Source organism: Dendrobates tinctorius, unplaced genomic scaffold (genome assembly GCF_039654945.1).
Source record: "Dendrobates tinctorius isolate UK_male_01 unplaced genomic scaffold, ASM3965494v1 ptg000011l, whole genome shotgun sequence".
NCBI classification, from domain to species: Eukaryota; Metazoa; Chordata; class Amphibia; order Anura; family Dendrobatidae; genus Dendrobates; species Dendrobates tinctorius.
The window spans coordinates 87,650,407-87,672,510 of NW_027361679.1; the positions used below are offsets into that span (position 1 = coordinate 87,650,407).

General features: G+C 43.3%; 1 protein-coding gene across 2 annotated transcripts in view; it reads left to right on the plus strand.

The window, feature by feature from the left end:
- Positions 1-22,104, plus strand: part of RANBP3 (RAN binding protein 3) — a 126,329-nt gene that overhangs the window by 30,360 nt on the left and 73,865 nt on the right. For both annotated transcript variants that reach the window (XM_073544421.1, XM_073544412.1), the window contains exon 2: positions 12,261-12,316. In XM_073544421.1, the coding sequence (XP_073400522.1) occupies positions 12,261-12,316 (56 nt within the window). The remainder of the gene's footprint in view (positions 1-12,260; positions 12,317-22,104) is intronic.

Below are 22,104 nucleotides of genomic sequence, written 5' to 3' on the forward strand. Positions count from 1 at the left end.
ATAAAAGGATGCCAGGTGGTTGTGTGAGTGTCTCAGCCTGGGAACACAGAGAGCCTGTCTGTGTGAGAGACACACGTGAGTGAGAGCAGTGCCCACTGCAACTGTGATTTGGCTGGACGGGAGAAGCCTGCCAGTTGGTAGTTAGGTTGTACTTTGTTTAGTTAGTGCCGGACAGGCAATGATTTGTTTTATTACCTTTTGCATTGCTTTCACCATTAATAAACCTGACCCAGTGTCAGTTATACCCGAATCCCAGCTCTGCGCCTGAGTTTCATGCTGAACGCACGTGACCTTTGACCCCAGCAAAGGCGATCCCGGAGTGTTTTATCATAACTCATAGATAATGTTTTCAATAGCAAAAGCAGATTAGAAATCTGCTCTATCTATATATCCATATCTGTCTATCCATATCATATCTGTACCAAAAAGAATGAAAGCCGGATAGCACACAGACTAACACTCCTTTTTTTTAGCACCAGTCAGGTACACCTCATAGCTGCCCAAAAGGACGCCCAGGACAGGCATTGCTCGTCTTCAGTAACATCAACATCAACTGATAGTTGGAATAAATAGACTGCATTCATCACCAGATCTTCTTCTTAAGGTGCAGGCTTTATTTTCAAGTGTAGGGGTGTGAAGTATGAGGTTCTGCAGCAGCTGAGGTGTGCAGTATGAAATTCTGCGGAACAGTATGAGATTCTGCCCCCCCCCCCCCAGGTTTGATCCTGGCTACACCCATAGTGTGAATGTAGCCTGAGGATCTAGGCTTTATCTTAGCCGAGATAAGTCATAGTGTGTGTGTGCATGTGTATATATATGTGTGTGTGTGTATATATATATATATATACAGTGCCTACAAGTAGTATTCAACCCCCTGCAGATTTAGCAGGTTTGATAAGATGCAAATAAGTTAGAGCCTTCAAACTTCACACAAGAGCAGGATTTATTAACAGATGCATAAATCTTACAAACCAAAAAGTTATGTTGCTCAGTTAAATTTTAATAAATTTTAAACATACAAGTGTGGGTCAATTATTATTCAACCCCTAGGTTTAATATTTTGTGGAATAACCCTTGTTTGCAATTACAGCTAATAATCGTCTTTTATAAGACCTGATCAGGCCGGCACAGGTCTCTGGAGTTATCTTGGCCCACTCCTCCATGCAGATCTTCTCCAAGTTATCTAGGTTCTTTGGGTGTCTCATGTGGACTTTAATCTTGAGCTCCTTCCACAAGTTTTCAATTGGGTTAAGGTCAGGAGACTGACTAGGCCACTCCAACACCTTGATTTTTTGCCTCTTGAACCAGGCCTTGGTTTTCTTGGCTGTGTGCGTTGGGTCGTTGTCTTGTTGGAAGATGAAATGACGACCCATCTTAAGATCCTTGATGGAGGAGCGGAGGTTCTTGGCCAAAATCTCCAGGTAGGCCGTGTTATCCATCTTCCCATGGATGCGGACCAGATGGCCAGGCCACTTGGCTGAGAAACAGCCCCACAGCATGATGCTGCCACCACCATGCTTGACTGTAGGGATGGTATTCTTGGGGTCGTATGCAGTGCCATCCAGTCTCCAAACGTCACGTGTGTGGTTGGCACCAAAGATCTCGATCTTGGTCTCGTCAGACCAGAGAACCTTGAACCAGTCTGTCTCAGAGTCCTCCAAGTGATCATGAGCAAACTGTAGACGAGCCTTGACATGACGCTTTGAAAGTAAAGGTACCTTACTGGCTCGTCTGGAACGGAGACCATTGCGGTGGAGTACGTTACTTATGGTATTGACTGAAACCAATGTCCCCACTGCCATGAGATCTTCCCGGAGCTCCTTCCTTGTTGTCCTTGGGTTAGCCTTGACTCTTCAGACAAGCCTGGCCTCGGCACGGGAGGAAACTTTCAGGCCCAACTCCTTGGAAAGGGTTTTGTACCCCTTGCCAGCCTTGTGACCCTCCACGATCTTGTCTCTGATGGCCTTGGAATGCTCCTTTGTCTTTCCCATGTTGACCATGTATGAGTGCTGTTCACAAGTTTGGGGAGGGTCTTAAATAGTCAGAAAAGGCTGGAAAAAGAGATAATTAATCCAAACATGTGAAGCTCATTGTTCTTTGTGCCTGAAATACTTCTTAATACTTTAGGGGAACCAAACAGAATTCTGGTGGTTTGAGGGGTTGAATAATAAATGACCCTCTGAATAAACTTTTCACAATTTAAAAAAAAATTAAACAAAGAAATAACATTCTTTTTTGCTGCAGTGCATTTCACACTTCCAGGCTGATCTACAGTCCAAATGTCACAATGCCAAGTTAATTCCGAATGTGTAAACCTGCTAAATCTGCAGGGGGTTGAATACTACTTGTAGGCACTGTATATATTTATTAGTACAGACCAAAAGTTTGGACACACCTCAATCAAAGTGTTTTCTTTATTTTCAGGAATATGAAAATTGTAGATTCACTCTGAAGGCATCAAAACTATGAATTATCACGTGGAATTATATAATTAACAAAAAAGTGTTAAACAACTGAAAATACTGTGTGTCTTATATTCTAGGTTCTTCAAAGTAGCCTCCTTTTTTGCTTTGATTTCTGCTTTGCACACTCTTGGCATACTCTTGATGAGCTTCAAGAGGTAGTCACCGGAAATGGTTTTCACTTCACAGGTGTGCCCTGTCAGGTTTAATAAGTGGGATTTCTTGCCTTATAAATGAGGTTGGGACCATCAGTTGTGTTGTGCAGAAGTCTGGTGGATACACAGGTGATAGTCCTACTGAATAGACTGTTAGAATTTGTATTATGGCAAGAAAAAAGCAGCTGAGTAAAGAAAAACGAGTGGCCATCATTACTTTAAGAAATGAAGGTTAGTCAGTCCGAAAAATTGGGAAAACTTTGAAAGTGTCCCCAAGTGCATTGGCAAAAACCATCACGCGCTACAAAGAAACTGGCTCACATGAGGACTGCCCCAGGAAAGGAAGACTAAGAGTCACCTCTGCTGCGGAGGATAAGTTCATCCGAGTCACCAGCCTCAGAAATCGCAGGGTAACAGCAGCTCAGAATAGAGACCAGGTCAATGCCACACAGAGCAGCAGACACATCTCTACAAAAACTGTTAAGAGAAGACTTTGTGCAGCAGGCCTTCATGGTAAAATAGCTGCTAGGAAACCACTGCTAAGGACAGGCAACAAGCAGAAGAGACTTGTTTGGGCTAGAGAACACAAGGAATGGACATTAGACCAGTGGAAATCTGTGCTTTGGTCTGATGAGTCCAAATTTGAGATCTTTGGTTCCAACCACCATGTCTTTGTGCGACGCAGAAAAGGTGAACGGATGGACTCTACATGCCTGGTTCCCACCGTGAAGCATGGAGGAGGTGTGATGGTGTGGGGGTGCTTTGCTGGTGACACTGTTGGGGATTTATTCAAAACTGAAGGCATACTGAACCAGCATGGCTACCACAGCATTTTGCAGCGGCATGCTATTCCATCCGGTTTGTGTTTAGTTGGACCATCATTTATTTTTCAACAGGACAATGGCCTCAAACACACCTCCAGGCTGTGTAAGGGCTATTTGACCAAGAAGGAGAGTGATGGGGTGCTACGCCAGATGACCTGGCCTCCACAATCACCAGACCTGAACCCAATCGAGATGGTTTGGGGTGAGCTGGACCGCAGAGTGAAGGCAAAAGGGCCAACAAGTGCTAAGCATCTCTGGGAACTCCTTCAAGACTGTTGGAAGACCATTTCTGGTGACTACCACTTGAAGCTCATCAAGAGAATGCCAAGAGTGTGCAAAGCAGTAATCAAAGCAAAAGGTGGCTACTTTGAAGAATCTAGAATATAAGACATATTTTCAGTTGTTTCACACTTTAATTATATAATTCCACATGTGTTAATTCATTGTTTTGATGCCTTCAGAATGAATCTACAATTTTCATAGTCATGAAAATAAAGAAAACTTTGAATGAGAAGGTGTGTCCAAACTTTGGTCTGTACCGTATACATGTATACAGTGTATTACATATTTACAATTTATTAGTTTTTTGTGTTCTAAAGTTGTATTCCAATAAATAGCTATTATGTTCTATCTAAATATCTTGGATCATAGAAATGATTAAATGTCTGATGTTCACATTGTACTATAATTTTTTCACTTAAATATAAGCAATATATGTGGAGTCTGAGTCGGAGTCGCAGGTTTGGCTTACCGACTCCACAGCCCTGCTTTAACGGTCATGAAGGTGAAAACAGACAGGCTTGAGGTTGAAGGGGTTAAAGGGCTTGTTCAGTATAAATTGAAAATTCTGCAGCTACTTTGCAGACTTGTGAATCCTCACAGGACATGCAATGCGCACTGTGAGGATTCTGTAATGTTAGTGCCGAGAACAGTGGGCAGAATCTGAGTAGACTTTCTAGTCGGATTCTGATCGGAAGTATGCATAGTGCATACTTTTGGTCACTTGCCCGCTGTTCCCTGCGCTGACACTGGAGAATCCTCACAGCGTTCAGTACATGGGCGGTGAAGATTCAAAATTATGCAGTCACAAAGTAACTGCAGAATTGTCGTTTTGGGACTTATGCTTACTTGCGATGAAATCGGACAAATTCAATCCGATAAAAAAAATTGAGTAACATTGGTCCGAATTTAAACTAGGATGGTGAGCTCATCTGCATTTTTTTTAACAGATAGGATCAAGATTTGGCTGGAAAATAATTGCAGCACACTGCGATTGTAATCGCAAAACAGATCGCATCCAGCAGTAGAAGTCAACGGGTGCGATTAAAAAAAAATTGCACAGCAATCGTACCATGCAAGTGCTGTGCAATTTTTACAAGCCGCTATCCTTTCAAAAGCCGGCAATTCATGTCTGGCTGCTGTAAAATCAACCGACAGGTCACAAAACTATGTATATATATATATATATAATTTTTGCAAAATTTCTGATTTTTTTCCCCACAAATAAATGCAAAAATTATCGACCTAAATTTACCACTAATATGAAGCCTAATATGTCTCGAAAAAACAATCTCAGAATCGCTAGGATCCGTTGAAGCGTTCCTGAGTTATTACCTCATAAAATGACACTGGTCAAAATTGCAAAAAAAGGCCAGGTCATTAAGGTCAAAATGGGTTGGGTCGTGAAGGGGTTAGGTGGGGACACTGGCGCACTATGGGGTCCAGGTGCCGGTGTCGCCGCTGGCTCAGGGCCCCGGCACCTGCGGTATTCACCTGCCCCATTCCACCGCCGCGCGCTGCTCTGTCTTCCGGGTCTCTGCAGTGACTGCCAGTGGCAGAGGGCGTGCACTAACCATGTCATCGCGCCCTCTGACCTGAAAGTCACAGCCAGTGTCACAGCCAGTGGACGCGGAAGACAGAGCGGCGGTGGAACGGGGACAGGTAAATATCTCATGGCTTCCCCCGTCATACTCACTCCCTCCTGGCGCGTCTCTGCACTTCTCCAATGTTCTCCGGCAGCTCCTTCTAGTGTTCAGCAGTCACGTGGTACTGCTCATTAAAGTAATTAATATGCGTGCCATGCCTATGGGAGTGGTGTGCATATTTATTACTTTAATGAGCGGTACCATGTGACCGCTGAACACAGGAAGAGCTGCGGCCCTGGAGACCATCTGAGAAGCAGGGAAGTGCAGAGACTGCGCCAGGAGGGGGTGAGTATGATCTAAAAGCAGCCACTCCTGCCGCTCCTCCTCCCCCACCTACAATGACTCGAGTATAAGCCGAGACGGGCAATTTTAGCTTTAAAAAAAAAAAAAAAAAAAAAAAAAAAGGCTGAAAATCTCGGCTTATACGCGAGTATATACGGTAAGTTTTTTTTTTTTTTCTTCACTACTTTGCTTATCCAGTTGTTGATTCATAAAATGCAACTTTCACCAAATGAAGTCTTTGCCTGGAGTAAGGTTTCTGGTGGAGTTTTCAATTTGGCTCATTTCTGTGACTTAACGAATGGTATCATTTTTTATTTTGTATTAAATTCATAAATTGCGCTTGCTGGGTTTACGAATGTGGTGCTAAAACGTCTCTGAATACCACAATACAAATTACTTCAAATGATGAATGGGACCTTAAGGGTATGTGCACACTTTGCGGATTCTGCTGTGGATTTTTCCAAATCCGCGGGTAAAATGGCGAGCGTTTTACCTGCTAATTTAGTTCAGATTTCCTGCGGATTTTCTGCAGAATTTGTGTGGATTTCCCCTGCGTTTTTACACCTGCGGATTTCTATAATGGATCAGGTGTAAAAAAACGCTGTAGATTCCGCACACAGAATTGACATGCTGCGGATTCAAAACCACAGCAAATCCGCGTGAAAAAATCCGCAGCATGTGCACAGCGGTTTTTGTTTTACATAGAATACAATGGTACTGTACACCGCAGGAGAATCTGCTGCGGATCCACAGGGCCGGAACCGCAGCAGAATCCGCAACGTGTGCACATACCCTTAAATCTACAGGCACCTCCTGTTTTCAGCTGTTCCTTGACTATTGGCTTTGTCTCTGCTAAAGTGCCATCGTTATTGTATGCGCTTCATCCATGCTGCAGAGCCAAAGCTTCCTCTGCTTGGCCGCATGGAAACGCTCATAGTTTACACCATGGCAACACCATTCCGCCAGCCTGAACTGTCATTCTGCAGGAGTTCACTGCCTCACAGCAAGCAGGAGGCAGAGGAATGATATGCTCTTGATGACAGATTATGAGCACACCCCTTAATTATTCCCATACATATTAGATAACTCATCTAAATGACAATCTCGACTTTTCCATTCACAAATATGCTCAGACAAATGTTCCTGAATTCATTTAGAGACCCACTGTCACTGTTTTGATGGGTTATTTACAGCGTGAACAAAAGTATCAGCCAATGAAATTCATAAAGCTAGATCCTACTCTTTCACATCATCTGGGAGTAGGGAAAGTGGGAAAGTCAAGTGACCCTATGCACATTAAGCTGTTGGTTCATATGTTGGGACTGGCCAACTTTTTATCTGTAGATTTCACAACTTTTAGGCTGCGCTCCCACGTTGCGTTTTTTTCGCGGCTGTTTTTAACGCGCAATTTTGCCACGAAAATGAAAAAAAAAACAGCATCCCATGCAATCCTCTGGGATTCCGCAGAGCTGTGCTAATGCTGCGGCTTTTCCTGCGGCGGAATCGCATCGCGGAAAAATACGCAGCATGCTCATTAATTTTGCGTAATCGCGACGATTCCGCCCACATAGGAATCCATTGTTCTGCTTACTTTCCGCATGTGACTGTGCCCACCTTGCGAAAAGTAAGCAGAACATTTGCGGATGGTACACAAGGTCCAGAGGGGAGGAGACTGTCCTCCGGGCTCTAAGTACCATATCCCTGTAAAAAATAGAATTAAAATAAAATAAAAAAATCATCATTCTCACCTTCCGATGTCCCTCGCAGCGTCACCAGGCTTCAGCGATGCTGACGACAGGTCCCGTTCCCAGGGATGCATTGTGGCAATGACCTTTGATAAGCAGCGTCATCAAAGGTCATTGTTGCAGTGCATCACTGGGAACGGGACCTGCCGGCAGCATCGCGATGATCGGGGACGCTGCGCGGGATGTCGGAAGGTGAGAAAAACACACTATTTTATTTTTTTTATTAGATCTTTTTACCACTGATGCAGCATAGGCAGCCTCAATAGTAAAAAGTTGGTCACACTAGATTAGTGTGACCAACCTATCAATCAGTTTTCCAAGGGATGCTACAGATCGCTTGGAAAACACTAGCATGCTGCAAGCTAATTATGCTTGCAAATCGCTAGTTTTTCCGTGGGAATTTAAAATGCGGTTATCCCGCCGAATGGAATTCTGGAATTCCCGCGGTAACTTCCGCGAGAGTTCTGCTACGTGTGCACTTAGCCTTAATGTAGCTGTGGTGACATCTGATGTGAATCTGTGGCATAATCCCCATCAAAATCTGCTTGGAATACTGTGGGGGAAAGAAAGTATTTAGTCAGCCACCAATTGTGTATGTTCTCCCACTTAAACAGTTGAGAAAGGCCTGTAACTGACGTGATAGGTAGACCACAACTATGAGCGTCAAAATGAGAAAACAAATCCAGAAAATCGCCTTGTCTGATTTGGCAAGATTTATTTTTCAAATTATGGTGGAAAATACAGTTGTGGCCAAAAGTATTGACACCCCTGCAATTCTGTCAGATAATACTCAGTTTCTTCCTGAAAATGATTGCAAACACAAATTCTTTGTTATTATCTTCATTTAATTTGTCTTAAATGAAAAAACACAAAGAATTGTCCTAAAGCCAAATTGGATATAATTCCACACCAAACATAAAAAAGAGGGTGGACAAAAGTATTGGCACTGTTCGAAAAATCATGTGATGCGTCTCTAATTTGTGTAATTAGCAGCACCTGAAACTTACCTGTGGCACCTAACAGGTGTTGGCAATAACTAAATCACACTTGCAGCCAGTTGACATGGATTAAAGTTGACTCAACCTGTGTCCTTGTGTGTACCACATTGAGCATGGAGAAAAGAAAGAAGACCAAAGAACTGTCTGAAGACTTGAGAAACCAAATTGTGAGGAAGCATGAGCAATCTCAAGGCTACAAGTCCATCTCCAAAGACCTGAATGTTCCTGTGTCTACCGTGCGCAGTGTCATCAAGAAGTTTAAAGCCCATGGCACTGTGGCTACCCTCCCTAGATGTGGATGGAAAACAAAAATTGACAAGAGATTTCAACGCAAGATTGTGTGGATGTTGGATAAAGAACCTCGACTAACATCCAAACAAGTTCAAGCTGCCCTGCAGTCTGAGGGTACAACAGTGTCAACCCGTACTATCCGTCGGCGACTGTATGGTAGGAGACCCAGGAAGACCCCACTTCTTACCCCGAGACATAAAAAAGCCAGGCTGGAGTTTGCCAAAACTTACCTGAAAAAGCCTTAAACGTTTTGGAAGAATGTTCTCTGGTCAGATGAGACAAAAGTAGAGCTTCTTGGGCAAAGGCATCAACATAGAGTTTACAGGAGAAAAAAAGAGGCATTCAAAGAAAAGAACACGGTCCCTACAGTCAAACATGGTGGAGGTTCCCTGTTTTGGGGTTGCTTTGCTGACTCTGGCACTGGACTGCTTGACCGTGTGCATGGCATTATGAAGTCTGAACACTACCAACAAATTTTGCAGCATAATATAGGGCCCAGTGTGAGAAAACTGGGTCTCCCTCAGAGGTCATGGGTCTTCCAGCTGGACAATGACCCACAACACACTTCAAAAAGCACTAGAAAATGGTTTGAGAGAAAGCACTGGAGACTTCTAAGGTGGCCAGCAATTAGTCCAGACCTGAATCCCATAGAACACCTGTGGAGAGATCTAAAAATGGCAGTTTAGAGAAGGCACCCTTCAAATATCAGGGACCTGGAGCAGTTTGCCAAAGAAGAATGGCCTAAAATTCCAGCAGAGCATTGTAAGAAACTCATTGATCGTTACCGGAAGCGGTTGGTCGCAGTTATTTTGGCTAAAGGTTGCGCAACCAAGTATTAGGCTGAGGGTGCCAATACTTTTGTCTGGCCCATTTTTGGAGTTTTGTGTGAAATGATCAATGTTTTGCTTTATTCTCTTTTGTGTTTTTTCATTTAAGACAAATTAAATGAAGATAATAATACCAAAGAATTTGTGATTGCATTCATTTTCAGGAAGAAACTGAGTATTATCTGACAGAATTGCAGGGGTGTCAATACTTTTGGCCACAACTGTAAGTATTTGGTCATTAACAAAAGTTCATCTCATTATTTTGTTATATATCCATTCTTGGAAATGACAGAGGTCAAACATTTGCTGTAAGTCTTCACAAGGTTGGCACACACTGTTGGTGGTATGTTGCAGATCTCCTCTAGAGCAGTGATGTTTTGGGCCTGTCGCTGGGCAACACAGACTTTCAAATCCCTCCAAAGGTTTGCTATGGGGTTGAAACTGGCTAGGCTACTTCAGGACCTTCATATGCTTCTTATGAAGCCACTCCTTAGTTGCCCTGGAGGTGTGCTTGGGATCATTATCATGCTGAAAGACCCATCCACGTTTCATCTTCAATAACCTTGCTGATAAAGGAGGTTTGCACTCAAAATCTCACGATACATGTCCCCATTCGTTCTTTCACGTACAAGCATCAGTCGTCCTGGTCCCTTTGCAGAGAAACAGCCCCAAAGCATGATGATGCCACTCCCATGCTTCACAGTAGGTATGGTGTTCTTTGGATGCAACTCAGCAGTCTGTCTTCTCCAAACATGACGAGCTTTGTTTCTACTAAACAGTTCTACTTTGGTTTCATCAGACCATATGACATTCTCCCAATTCTTTCCTGGACAATCCAAATGGTCTCTAGCAAACTTCACTCGGGCCTGGACATATACTGGCTTAAGCAGGGGGACATGTCTGGCACTGCAGGATCTCAGTCCCTGGCGGCGTAGTGTGTTACCGATGGTAGCCTTTGTTACGGTGGTCCCAGCTCTATGCAGGTTATTCATTAGGTCCCCCCGTGTGGTTCTGGGATTTTTGCTCACCGCTTTTGTAATCATTTTGACCCCACCAGGTGAGATCTTGCATGGAGCCCCAGATCGAGGGAGATCATCAGTGGTCTTGTATGTCTTCCATTTTCTTATTATTGCTCCCCCCAGTTGATTTCATCACACCAAACTGCTTGCCTATTGCAGATTCAGTCTTCTCAGCCTGGTGCAGGGCTACAATTTTGTTTCTGGTGTCCTTCGACAGCTCTTTGGTCTTCACCATAGTGGCGTTTGGAGTGTGACTGTTTGAGGTTGTGGACAAGGTGTCTTTTATACTGATAAGTTCAAACAGGTGCCAATACTACAAGTAATGAGTGGAGGACAGAGGAGCCTCTTAAGAAAGTTGTTACGTGTCTGTGAGAGCCAGAAACCTTGCATGTTTGTAGGTGACCAAATACTTATTTTCCACCATAATTTGAAAAATCTTGCCAAATCAGGCAAGGCGATTTTCTGGATTTGTTTTCTCATTTTGACTCTCATAGTTGTGGTCTACCTATGATGTCAATTACAGGCCTCTCATTTTTTTTTAAGTGGGAGAACTTGCACAATTGGTGGCTGACTAAATACTTTTTTTTCCCAACTGTATATGAAAATTTCACTTCTCCCATCGCTTGTTCACAGTGGTCCTCAAGTCTTTAAAGGGAATCTGTCACCTAGTTCTGGTCTCCGGTGTTTAAGAAAGACATAGCTGAACTGGAGCGGGTGCAGAGAAGAGCGACCAAGGTTATTAGGGAACTGGGGGGTCTGCAATACCAAGACAGGTTATTACACTTGGGGTTATTTAGTTTGGAAAATCGAAGGCTTGGGGTGATGTTATTACAATGTATAAATATATGCGGGGACAGTACAAAGACCTTTCTAATGATCTTTTTACTCTTAGACCTGTGACGGGGACAAGGGGGCATCCTCTACGTCTGGAGGAAAGAAGGTTTAAGCATAATCACAGACACGGATTCTTTACTGTAAGAGCAGTGAGACTATGGAACTCTCTGCCATATGATGTTGTAATGAGTGATTCCCTACTAAAATTTAAGAAGGGACTGGATGCCTTTCTTGAAAAGTATAATATTACATGGTATATACACTAGTTTCCTTGATATTGCGTTGATCCAGGGAACTAGTCTGATTGCCGTATGTGGAGTCGGGAAGGAATTTTTTCCCCAATGTGAAGCTTACTGTTTGCCACATGGTTTTTTTTTTTGCCTTCCTCTGGATCAACTTGTTAGGATAGGATATGAGTTGAACTAGATGGACTTAAAGTCTTCCTTCAACCTTAATAACTGTTACTATGTTACCTCTTTTTTTTCAAATATGAGCTGCCGGCACCGACATCAGGGGCTTATCTACAGCATTCTGTAATGTCACAGCACAGTTAGCAAATCAACAGCTGTACTGGAGATATGATGCTCCTCAGTGGGTTTAGCTTGTGCATAGGATTGTTACTAGCAGTAATGGGAAATCAAAACCCCCTCAATTTCTTGGGACTGCAGGCATTGAATATCGTGTGTAGAGGTTTGGTGACTCTTGCCTAACAGCATATGCCTGATTGTTTTTGGCCCCTGACATATTGGATTTCAATATATAGGTTTTTCTTTCATGAATTTCTTCTTTATCCAGATGTTCATCACTTTTTTTTGTAGTTTGAGGGTTTGTGTGTTGGTTTTTCCAGAAAAGTCTTTTTATTTACTTATTTTTTTTTTTTATTCTTTCCCGCTTGCAGAAAAACCAGCTATAGCACCTCCTGTGTTCGTGTTTCAAAAAGACAAAGGCCAGAAGGTAAGTAGAATCTAAGTTTGCCACATATTTGGGGTCATAGATATTCACTTTAATTGGCTTTATTGACTTGGCTGTAACTATTTTAAGTTAGTCATCTCATGAAGCTGTCATGTTGAATGTTTTAATCTGTGAACCTGCCTTTACATCTTGTATACATGGCACTGCTAGTAAGCTGTTGAAGAAAAAACAAGACTGCAAGCTAGGAAAAAAGCTACCCCTTGTAGATGTTCTGGTCCTCATAGAGGCTGTCATAGGATATCGCGGACCAGGAGTATGTTGTTCCATGTTCTCCATTTAAACAGTGGCAGTTGCTTAGAGGAAAACTTGATGACCAGGCTTTAATCATTAAAATTAAGGCACCATTTTATTTTCTAAAAAGTCCATGTAATTTTTCTTATGTTAACCTCAGGGCTGTGGAGTCGGAGTCGGTGCTCATTTTGGTGGAGTTGGAGTCGGTATAAAATGGACCGACTCCGACTCCTAAAATATATAATAAATTGGGTACAGTAATTCAATGCAGGATGTGCTGAATATTTTTTTATAGGAGTTTGGGAAAGTTATGAAATGTCCTATAAATGACTGTTCTATTCCTGATCTAAGGCTACATTCACGCACAGCGTTTTTCCTGTGTTTTTTGAGGATACGTTTTTCAGCTGCAAAAGCTGATCATCTTTTTAAAGTCCATGTAATTTTTCTTATGTTAACCTCAGGGCTGTGGAGTCGGAGTTGTGGAGTCGGAGTCGGTGCTCATTTTGGTGGAGTTGGAGTCGGTATAAAATGGACCGACTCTGACTCCTAAAATATATAATAAATTGGGTACAGTAATTCAATGCAGGATGTGCTGAATATTTTTTTATAGGAGTTTGGGAAAGTTATGAAATGTCCTATAAATGACTGTTCTATTCCTGATCTAAGGCTACATTCACGCACAGCGTTTTTCCTGTGTTTTTTGAGGATACGTTTTTCAGCTGCAAAAGCTGATCATCTTTTTAAAAAACTGCATCACCTGAAAGGTTTTTGAGCTCATAGATAATGTTTTCAATAGCAAAAGCAGATTAGAAATCTGCTCTATCTATATATCCATTTATCCATATCTGTCTATCCATATCGTATCTGTACCAAAAAGAATGAAAACCGGGTAGTACACCAATATATATTCTGTTTTATCTAAATATCTTGATTATTGGATCATAAAAATGATTAAATGTCTGAGGTTCACATTGTACTACAATAAATTTTTCACTTAAATATAAGCAATATGTGTGGGAGTCGGAGTCGTGGAGTTGGAGTCGGTGTAAGGGAAATTGAGGAGTCGGAGTCGCAGGTTTGGCTTACCGACTCCACAGCCCTGGTTAACCTTATACATCTTTATTTTGTAATAAAAAAAAAAGCAAAAACATTGAGAGCTTGGTTCCATTGATTCCCATGACTGTGTGGCAATCTTTAGCTTTTTGCGCTATCTAGATGTTATAAGGCTTTTTGGACGCTTTATCTTTTACAGTTGTGGTAAACAATATTGCCCCCTCAAATAAGTATGTCTTATAAGATTAGGTTCACACTTGTGTACGTTGTTTTTCCTGTTCTTGTTAAAGGAACATAAAAACTGTACTTCTGCGGAAACACATCCCTCTTTTGGCACAAGACGATCAACTTCAACCTATACCCTAACAAGTTGATCCAGAGGAAGGCAAAAAGCTTATGTGGAGAAATGCCCAATATTAAGGCGCAGTCAGATGCCCATATAGATCAGATCGAGATGGGAACGCAGTGCACAGACTGGCTAGCGGCTCTCATGAACGTGAAGGATGCATCGATATACATAAGAATATGCTATCACGCTTGGGTCGGGAGAAAAGCCAGCCAGTCCGTGCGCTGCCTTTCCGATCTTGCTCATATGTTTATGGCTATCTGACTGTGCCCTGAATTTAAAAATTTCTTCTACGACTTCATATAAGTTAATGTACTGTGTCTCTTATTTTGTTTCTTTTTCTTAAATGATTGCATGTCTGGTGACAGCTCAACTCCCCTTTTAAATGTATTTGTACGTACCAATAAAATATCCTAATGATATACAGTTCATATACCGTATTTTTCGGTCAATAATTCACACACCATGATTAGGCAACAGAAAATAGAAAAAAACATACTTCCAGTTAATTAAAATATCCCTGGTGGTGTAAAGTGGGACGAGTTGTTATCACAAATTATAATGTTACTAGGTTAGAATAGTAAAGTATTAAATCTATTTTTAGTGTTTCTCTGCAATGTGCATATTCTACAAACACAGCTCTGCTACATATGCATCTTTATAGACACACTGTACGTTACTACAACTTGCCGTTCCATCCAGCCATGTGACTGATCACATGACCTGAAAGGTCCTTGAGTTCATGGGGTGGAAGGTCCTTTAGCTGCTCAGCTCGTGCAGCCTCCATGCAGGTTCCGGTGGCTTGCTCTCTTGCTTCTTGACCACAATATTGACATTATTGTGGGTTTTTATTACACTTTTTTTTTTGTCCTTCGGGGAACTTGAACATGCATATACTTGAATACTTTTATATTAGGGTTATGTGCACAAACAGTCTGTTTCAGAGACTGATTCTGCAGGAAAAGGCACCTCATAAAATGAACACAAGGCACAGCAATGTCAAAACTACTTGCTGTGCGCATGTTCCATCTTATGCCATGTATTTTAACAACTTTAGGATTTGGAAACCATGAACCGATTTTAAAGTGAGTTGTTCATTCAAGTATAGAACAAAAGATGACGGTGAAGCTGGTAAAGGAAATCGACCTCCGGCATTTTCCTGAAGGGACTTGTCTGGGGAAAAACTCAGCAAGTGAGCTAGCATCTAAAATATGTCATGTGTACATAACCTTATGCTGCATTTGCCTGGCAGTGTTCTCACTTTAAAGTATATGTCAGCAGGTTTTCGCTATATATTCTGAGGGCAGCATGACGGCAGGGACAGAGACCCTGATTTCAGTTTTGTATCACTTGAAACTAAAATAGTATCAGAGTTTTATCCATAGATTTTCATTGCTTGGCTAGGTGCCCATGTGCCTCCTGGTCCATCCACACCCTCAGCACAGGTTAGCTGTTTTTTTTATCAGTTTACAATGTATATAGAAAGCTGCTAATCAATGGTGTAGGTGCTGTTCACTTTCTAAGCACTCCTACATCTGCAGAAGAGAAAACTCTGATTGCATCACAACTAATGCACCCAGGAAAGTAAGTGTTACATCGCTGGAATCAGGGTCTCTTTCCCTACATTCTACATTATACTGTTCTCATATGAGAAAAACCTGGTGACAGATCCCTTTTAATGGGAATCTGGAACTAGGTCTTTTCAATCCACATCTGAGAGCAGCATGATATAGGGAAGATACCCTGATTTCAGCAGTATATCACTTGCCGCAGGTTTAATTAAATCAGTGTTGTGTTGAGCTCTATATAACACTGCTTACACCACTGATTGGCAGCTTTCTGCTAATGCACAATTAGTGGTGGGGTGTGGTTGCACTACCTAGCAGCAGGCCAAGTAGTCCTCTAGTGATAATCTGCCGATAACAGAGTGATTTTATAAAACTACATTAAAGGGAATCTGTCACCTATTTTCTTGTACATAAAATGCGGCCACCGCCATCAAGTGCTTATCTACAGCATTCTGTAATGCTGTAGATAAGCCCCCAGTGTAACCTGAAAGATAAGAAAAACGAGTTAGATTACACTCAGCCAGGGGCGGTCCCGATCCGATGGGTGTCGCGGTCCGGTCCCGCATCTCCCATCTTCTAGAGATAACGTCCTTTTTGCTTCCTGTCGCGGCTCTGGCGCACTGCTCTGCCCTGTTGAGGGCAGGGTAAAGTACTGCAGTGTGCAGGCGCCGGACCTCTCTGACCTTTCCTGGCGCCTGCGCACTGCAGTACTCTGTTCTGCCCTCACCAGGGCAGAGCAGTACGCCTGCGCCGGAGCCACGACGGGAAGCAAAGAAGAGGACGTCATCGCTAGAAGATGGGAGGCACCGGACTGCGACACCCATCGGACCCGGACTGCCCAAGGGTGAGTATAATCTATTTTTTCTTGTCTTTCAGGTTACATCGGGGGCTTATCTACAGCATTACAGAATGCTGTAGATAAGCCCCTGATGGCGGTGGCTGCAGCTTATCTTCAAAAAAAATAGGTGACAGATTCCCTTTAAGCAGTCCAGTAAGTGACACGTCGCTGAATTGAGTATATCTGCCCCTACATTATGCTGACTTCAGATTAAGTCCAAAAAACCTGGTGACTATAACCTTTCATCCCTTTACGACCTAAGACGTATAGGTACTTCCAAGGTTGCCTCCCCCTGCTCGCTGCAGACTCTGGTGATGATCCAGCAAGTTTTCCGGCACGTCAGCTGATTTCACGTCAGCTGTGGTTGTCATAGCAGGTGATTAGTTTACACACAGCAGGACTAAAGCCCTGCTGTGTTGTAGCACAAGCAAATCAGAAGATCACAGCTTCTAGTTTAAATCACCCTTTTCTCTAGTCACCTTCCACGAGAGCCACCTTGGAGGTTGTCTCCCCGCCCTAATAGGGGACAGGAACACAAAGAGGTTAAATAACCCTCCCCTTCCTGCTATCTCAGTGTTTCTCCTGTCCCCTATCGGGGCATGAAGAGGTCACAAGGGGCTGCCGTGGCCAGCGAGCGGAGCCCCTATGTACTTACCAAAGCTGGGCAGCCGAGGTCGGGGGGTTCGCCTCTCCTCCATGTGCTGCTCCCGTCTCCACCGCGGGTGTGACTCGGGACATGGCCGCCCCTCCCGTGCCTTCCGGGGTAAAGCGGGACGGTACGTTGCCTGCCGAGGTCCTGCACAGCTCCCCGGCTTCCTCCTTCCTCCCAGTCCCACATTGGAGCCGCGCGCGTCAGAGGGGGCGGGCAGTCGACCGGAAGTGGCAGTGACGCGCACTTCCGGTTTGCGGCCTCCGGCGTCCTGTGAAGGGGAAACGCGCGCCGGCACCCGGGGAGACCCGGGAAACGAATACAATGGCGGCGGGGGTCGAGCACATCCTCCCCAGGGACGAGGGAGGAGCACCCAGCGAATGAACGCCGCAATCACCCTTTAAAAGGGTGCAGCAGCTCCAGGTAAGCGCAGAGTGTGGTGTGTGCAGAATGGACTGTGAGAAGCCCTCAACTGTAGCATCTGTGGAGCCCAGCGTTCCCCCTCCTATTGTGAGTAGCGGGGCTGGTCCCTTGCCTATCAAACAAACTGGAGGCACAGGTCTGAGTAAGCCTTCTCTTCTTCTTGCAGGAAGACAAGGCCTCTGCCCCTAAAAACCCCCGCAAGTGTGGTATATGTGGTGCCAGGTTTCCTTCTGACTACAAGAAGAAATTGCCAGCCTTGTACGCAAAATATACTGCGTACCGAGCAACCCTCGCTGTTTGACAGCATAAAGACTCTCATTAGACAGGAGGTTCAGACCTCTATAGCAGCCCAAACCCCGGCCCAGGGCCCTGGCCCAAAAAAGAGGAAAAGGGCACTTATGGAAGCCGACTCAGACTCGGGAGAGGCCTGTTCCTCGGGGTCGGAGGGGATTTGGGAAGATGAGGGCTCCACGTCCACAAGGGCTGTGGAGTCGGAGTTAGTTTTGGTTGGAGTCGGAGTCGGTAGAAATATACCGACTCCGACTCCAGCTTTAAAAAAAAATGTATTAATATTTCATAATTGAACTTTCATATGAATTTTATAAATGTTACTCAAATATATATGTTCTATCAAACTATGAACAACAGTGATAAGCAGTTCTGCTGGAGATAGAGACATTTCTTACTTCTTGTGTGTCACTGTTGTCCTCTGCCCTTATCTAATCTTATACTTGGTTAACCTCATGCTGCCCCAACCCCCCTACTTACAATGTATGAAACTGAAAGTGAAAATATGTTGCAAATTCTTAGTAGTAAAGCTCCTCCTCTAGACTAGATCATACTAGGTGTGCGTCTTCCAAGCATCTCACAGCTGCCTGCTACTCAGAAGAGGAAGACTGTAAGAAGTATTATCCTTTCAACAAACTTTGCATCAGTTAACTGTGAGTACATGAGGAATAATAACAGTATTACTGACCACTATATCAGTTGTACGACCTGGCAATAATTTTGTACAATTGTTTTTAGGAAAAACAACTGTCATTTGGATTGTGAATGCAGAATTAAAAACCTGAGAATGTCAAAGAAGCATCACATTAAATCAGCTGTATTTGAACATTTCACCATCACTCAAGATAGAAAACATTATGTCTGTCAGTGTATGACAAATGATCCAGACGAAAACAAATGCTGTGAAGCCAAGATGAGTGCATATTCAGGCAAAGATAAAAATGCCCCTACCAGAGCTTCTAATCTAAAGAGACATTTACAGCGCTTTCATCCAGAAGTACTGAAAGCAGTGGATGAGAAAGACTGCATCCAAACCAATGAACCAGTGCCCAGCTCTTCCAGCCAAACAAAGGAGCAGAGAACTTTGCAGCCATCAGTTGCAAGATATTTTGTCAGTGACAAAGTTACTGTGACAATGACAGTAGATACATTTAAAAAACAGATCATAGAGCTTGTTGTAAAGGATAGTGTGCCTATTTCATTATTTTCACGACCAGCTTTTATGTGTCTGAATGGGGAAATGGCCCGCAAGCTTGGTGTTTCTCTGGAGAGAGAGAGTATTAGAAAATTAGTAATCGAAGAAGCTTTTAGACAAAAGGAAGAACTTAAAAAAACTCTCAAGGGACGCTTTCTGTTTCTTAAAATGGATGCCTGCACACGTCACAGAGTGAACTATTTTGCCATCAATGTCCGATTTTGTTTGTGACAAAAATGAAATAGTTACCAAGACATTGGCAGTAAAAGACACCAAAGCTCATCACATCAGTGAGTTTCTCCAGGTCTTGGTGGAAAAGGTTCTGCAAGACTATGAACTTAAAAAAGAGCAAGTTCTTTCTGTCGTAACTGACAATGCTTCAAATATGATAAGTACTATTAAGCTAATGAATGAGAGTAATGATGGTGACCAGCAGCTAGAAGAACATTCTGGGTCCACAGACACAGAAATGTTTGAAATAGAGGAACACAGTATTGTAACTGAGGAGCAAACTGAAGTTGCTTCAGATGAACAGCAACATGATAGTTTAGATGATCTTGTTGAAACTGTGTCAATATGTTCTTTCATTCATCACTTGCGCTGTGTTGTGCATACGCTAGAGCTGGCTATAAGAGACAGTCTGCAAGAAGGACATGCTGCTGCACTGATTGGCAAGGTGAGAAAATTGGCTACTGTTGCCAGAACCCCTAAAGTTGACTCAATTTTGAAGAGACGTGCTGGAAAAGGGGCAATTATTGATCAAGCCACACGATGGGGCAGTACTTACTTAATGATTCAGCGCTTGGTTGAACTGAAAACCTTTCTTGTAGACATGGCTAACCTTCAACTGACGCTAAATGAAAGTCAGTGGAATCAGGTGACTGAGCTGGAAAAATTGCTAGAGCACCCATTTACAGTGACTAAAAAATTACAAGCAGAGGACTTAACTCCAGGTATTTTCTTAAAGAAGTAGAAGAACCTGATGTTTCGCCTGTCCCAAAGAGGAGGGTTAATTGCAAGTGGCATTGCTACATCAATGAAATGGAGAGAGGAGCTACTATTACAAAATAACATTCTTTTGGCAGCTGTTTATGTAGACCCAATGCATCGGATTCTTCTAGATGATCAACAGCTAAGTAAAGGAAAAGAAGCTCTGTTTGAAATAGCAGTAAGGATGAAAGGGTTGCCGAACAGTCAGGAGGAACAAGAAGAATTTGGTCGTCCTGCCACATCTTCACCCTTATCATCAACTGATGAAGAATTTAATTTCGAAAAATATTTGGATCACAAGGACCGTGCAAAGCGTTCCCGCATAGAAGAAGTCATCCTCATCAAGGAACACAGCCAGTACATTTCAGCAGAATTTTTCATGTGCACTAAAAGAAATTGAGAAATTTGACCGTTCATCAAAAATAACAGTGCAACAAGTGATTCCTCTGTATCCTGACATTGTCAGAGATGTTGCCCGAGTGGTTACTGCTTTGCCACCAACACAAGTTAGTGTAGAGAGGTTGTTCTCTGCTCTCAAAATAATTAGATCAGATTTGAGGGCATCCATGAAGGAGGATCTGACAGAGGCAATACTTTTTCTGAGGACAAATTTATAGATTTCTTCTTATTAACTGCATAAAAGTGTTTATTGCATATTTACTTACAGTTTATAAAAGTTTATAAAAGTAATTTGCTATATTCTAATTGTATTCTAATAAATGTAGTTTTTGCTCTAAGTGGTCTGATTACTTATATGATGGTGAGAAACTGAATAAGCATGATGTTTAATATTTTACAACAGTAAATTTGTTGTTATGAATTGGCCATTTATGAAGGAGCCGGAGTCGGAGCCTGATAAAATCCAGGAGTCGGAGTCGCAACTGTGGCTTACCGACTCCACAGCCCTGACGTCCACCTCCAGTCATGATACAAAAAAATACTATTTCTACTCTGAGGATATGGAGGAGTTAGTTTCCATGGTAAGAAATGCCATGGGATTGGAGGAGGAGGAGGTAAGGCTCTCAGTACAGGATGAGATGTTTGGAGGGTTGAAACCCAGAGGTAGGAAGGGTTTCCTGGTTCATGAGGTTATACAGGATTTAATAGCTCAGGAGTGGTCCTCCCCCGAGAAAGCACTTACGGTGCCCTCTGAGCTAAAAAAATCGGTTCCCCCTAGAAGGTGATAGTTCCATTTGGGAGATCCCTAAGATAGACGTCCAAGTGTCTAAAGTCACAAAGAAGACGTCCTTGCCCTTTGAGGATGCCTCCCAATTGAAGGATCCGATGGATCGCAAAATAGAGAGCCATCTTAAAAAGTCCTGGGAAGCCTCTACAAACCTGCTCAGAGCAAATATTGCATCCACCTGCGTAGCCAGATCGTTGTTTTTCTGGCTACGTACGTTGGAAGACCACCTGTCTTGGGGTACCCCAAGAGAGGAAATCTTAGACTCCCTGTCAATCCTCCAAAAGGCAACAGGCTATTTAGCTGACTCTTCAGGAGAAACGGTACGGGTGGCAGCAAGGTCCCTAGTCCTTTCAAACTCGGCCAGGAGAGCCTTATGGCTGAAATCATGGGGAGGCGACATCACTTCCAAGACGAAACTATGTGCCATCCCCTTCCAGGGACACCACGTGTTCGGGCCGGTCCTCGATGACATCCTTGAAAAGGCTTCTGACAAGAATAAGTCACTGCCGGAACAGAAACCCACCAAAAGGCGTTTTTTTTCGTCCCTCAAGAGAACAGACTTCTCAAAGGATGTTCAGAGGGAAGGGCAAAACGGGTCGTTGAAGCTACCCGAAAGGGGCAAAGGAAGAAACTTCCTTGTGCCCCAACAGCAGCAGCCCCCGGAAAAGCAGTGACTTCCCGGGTAGGGGGTCGACTCACACAGTTTTTCGCCCAAATGCAGGCCACGACCTCGAACCAGTGGGCCCTGCACACTATACACTTTGGGCTAAAACTGGAGTTCGAGCTCCCCCCCCGCACGCCCTAAGGATTTACCCCAGCGCAATCCCCAAGTCTGCAAAAAGTTCTGTAGCTTCAGATAGAAGAACTGCTACGGGAAGAAGTGGTCTCGTATGTACCTCCACAAGAGGAGGGCAGGGGACATTATTCTCGCCTGTTCCTGATAAAGAAACCCTCAGGAAAACACAGGCTCATTATAAATCTAAAGCCCCTGAACCACTTCATC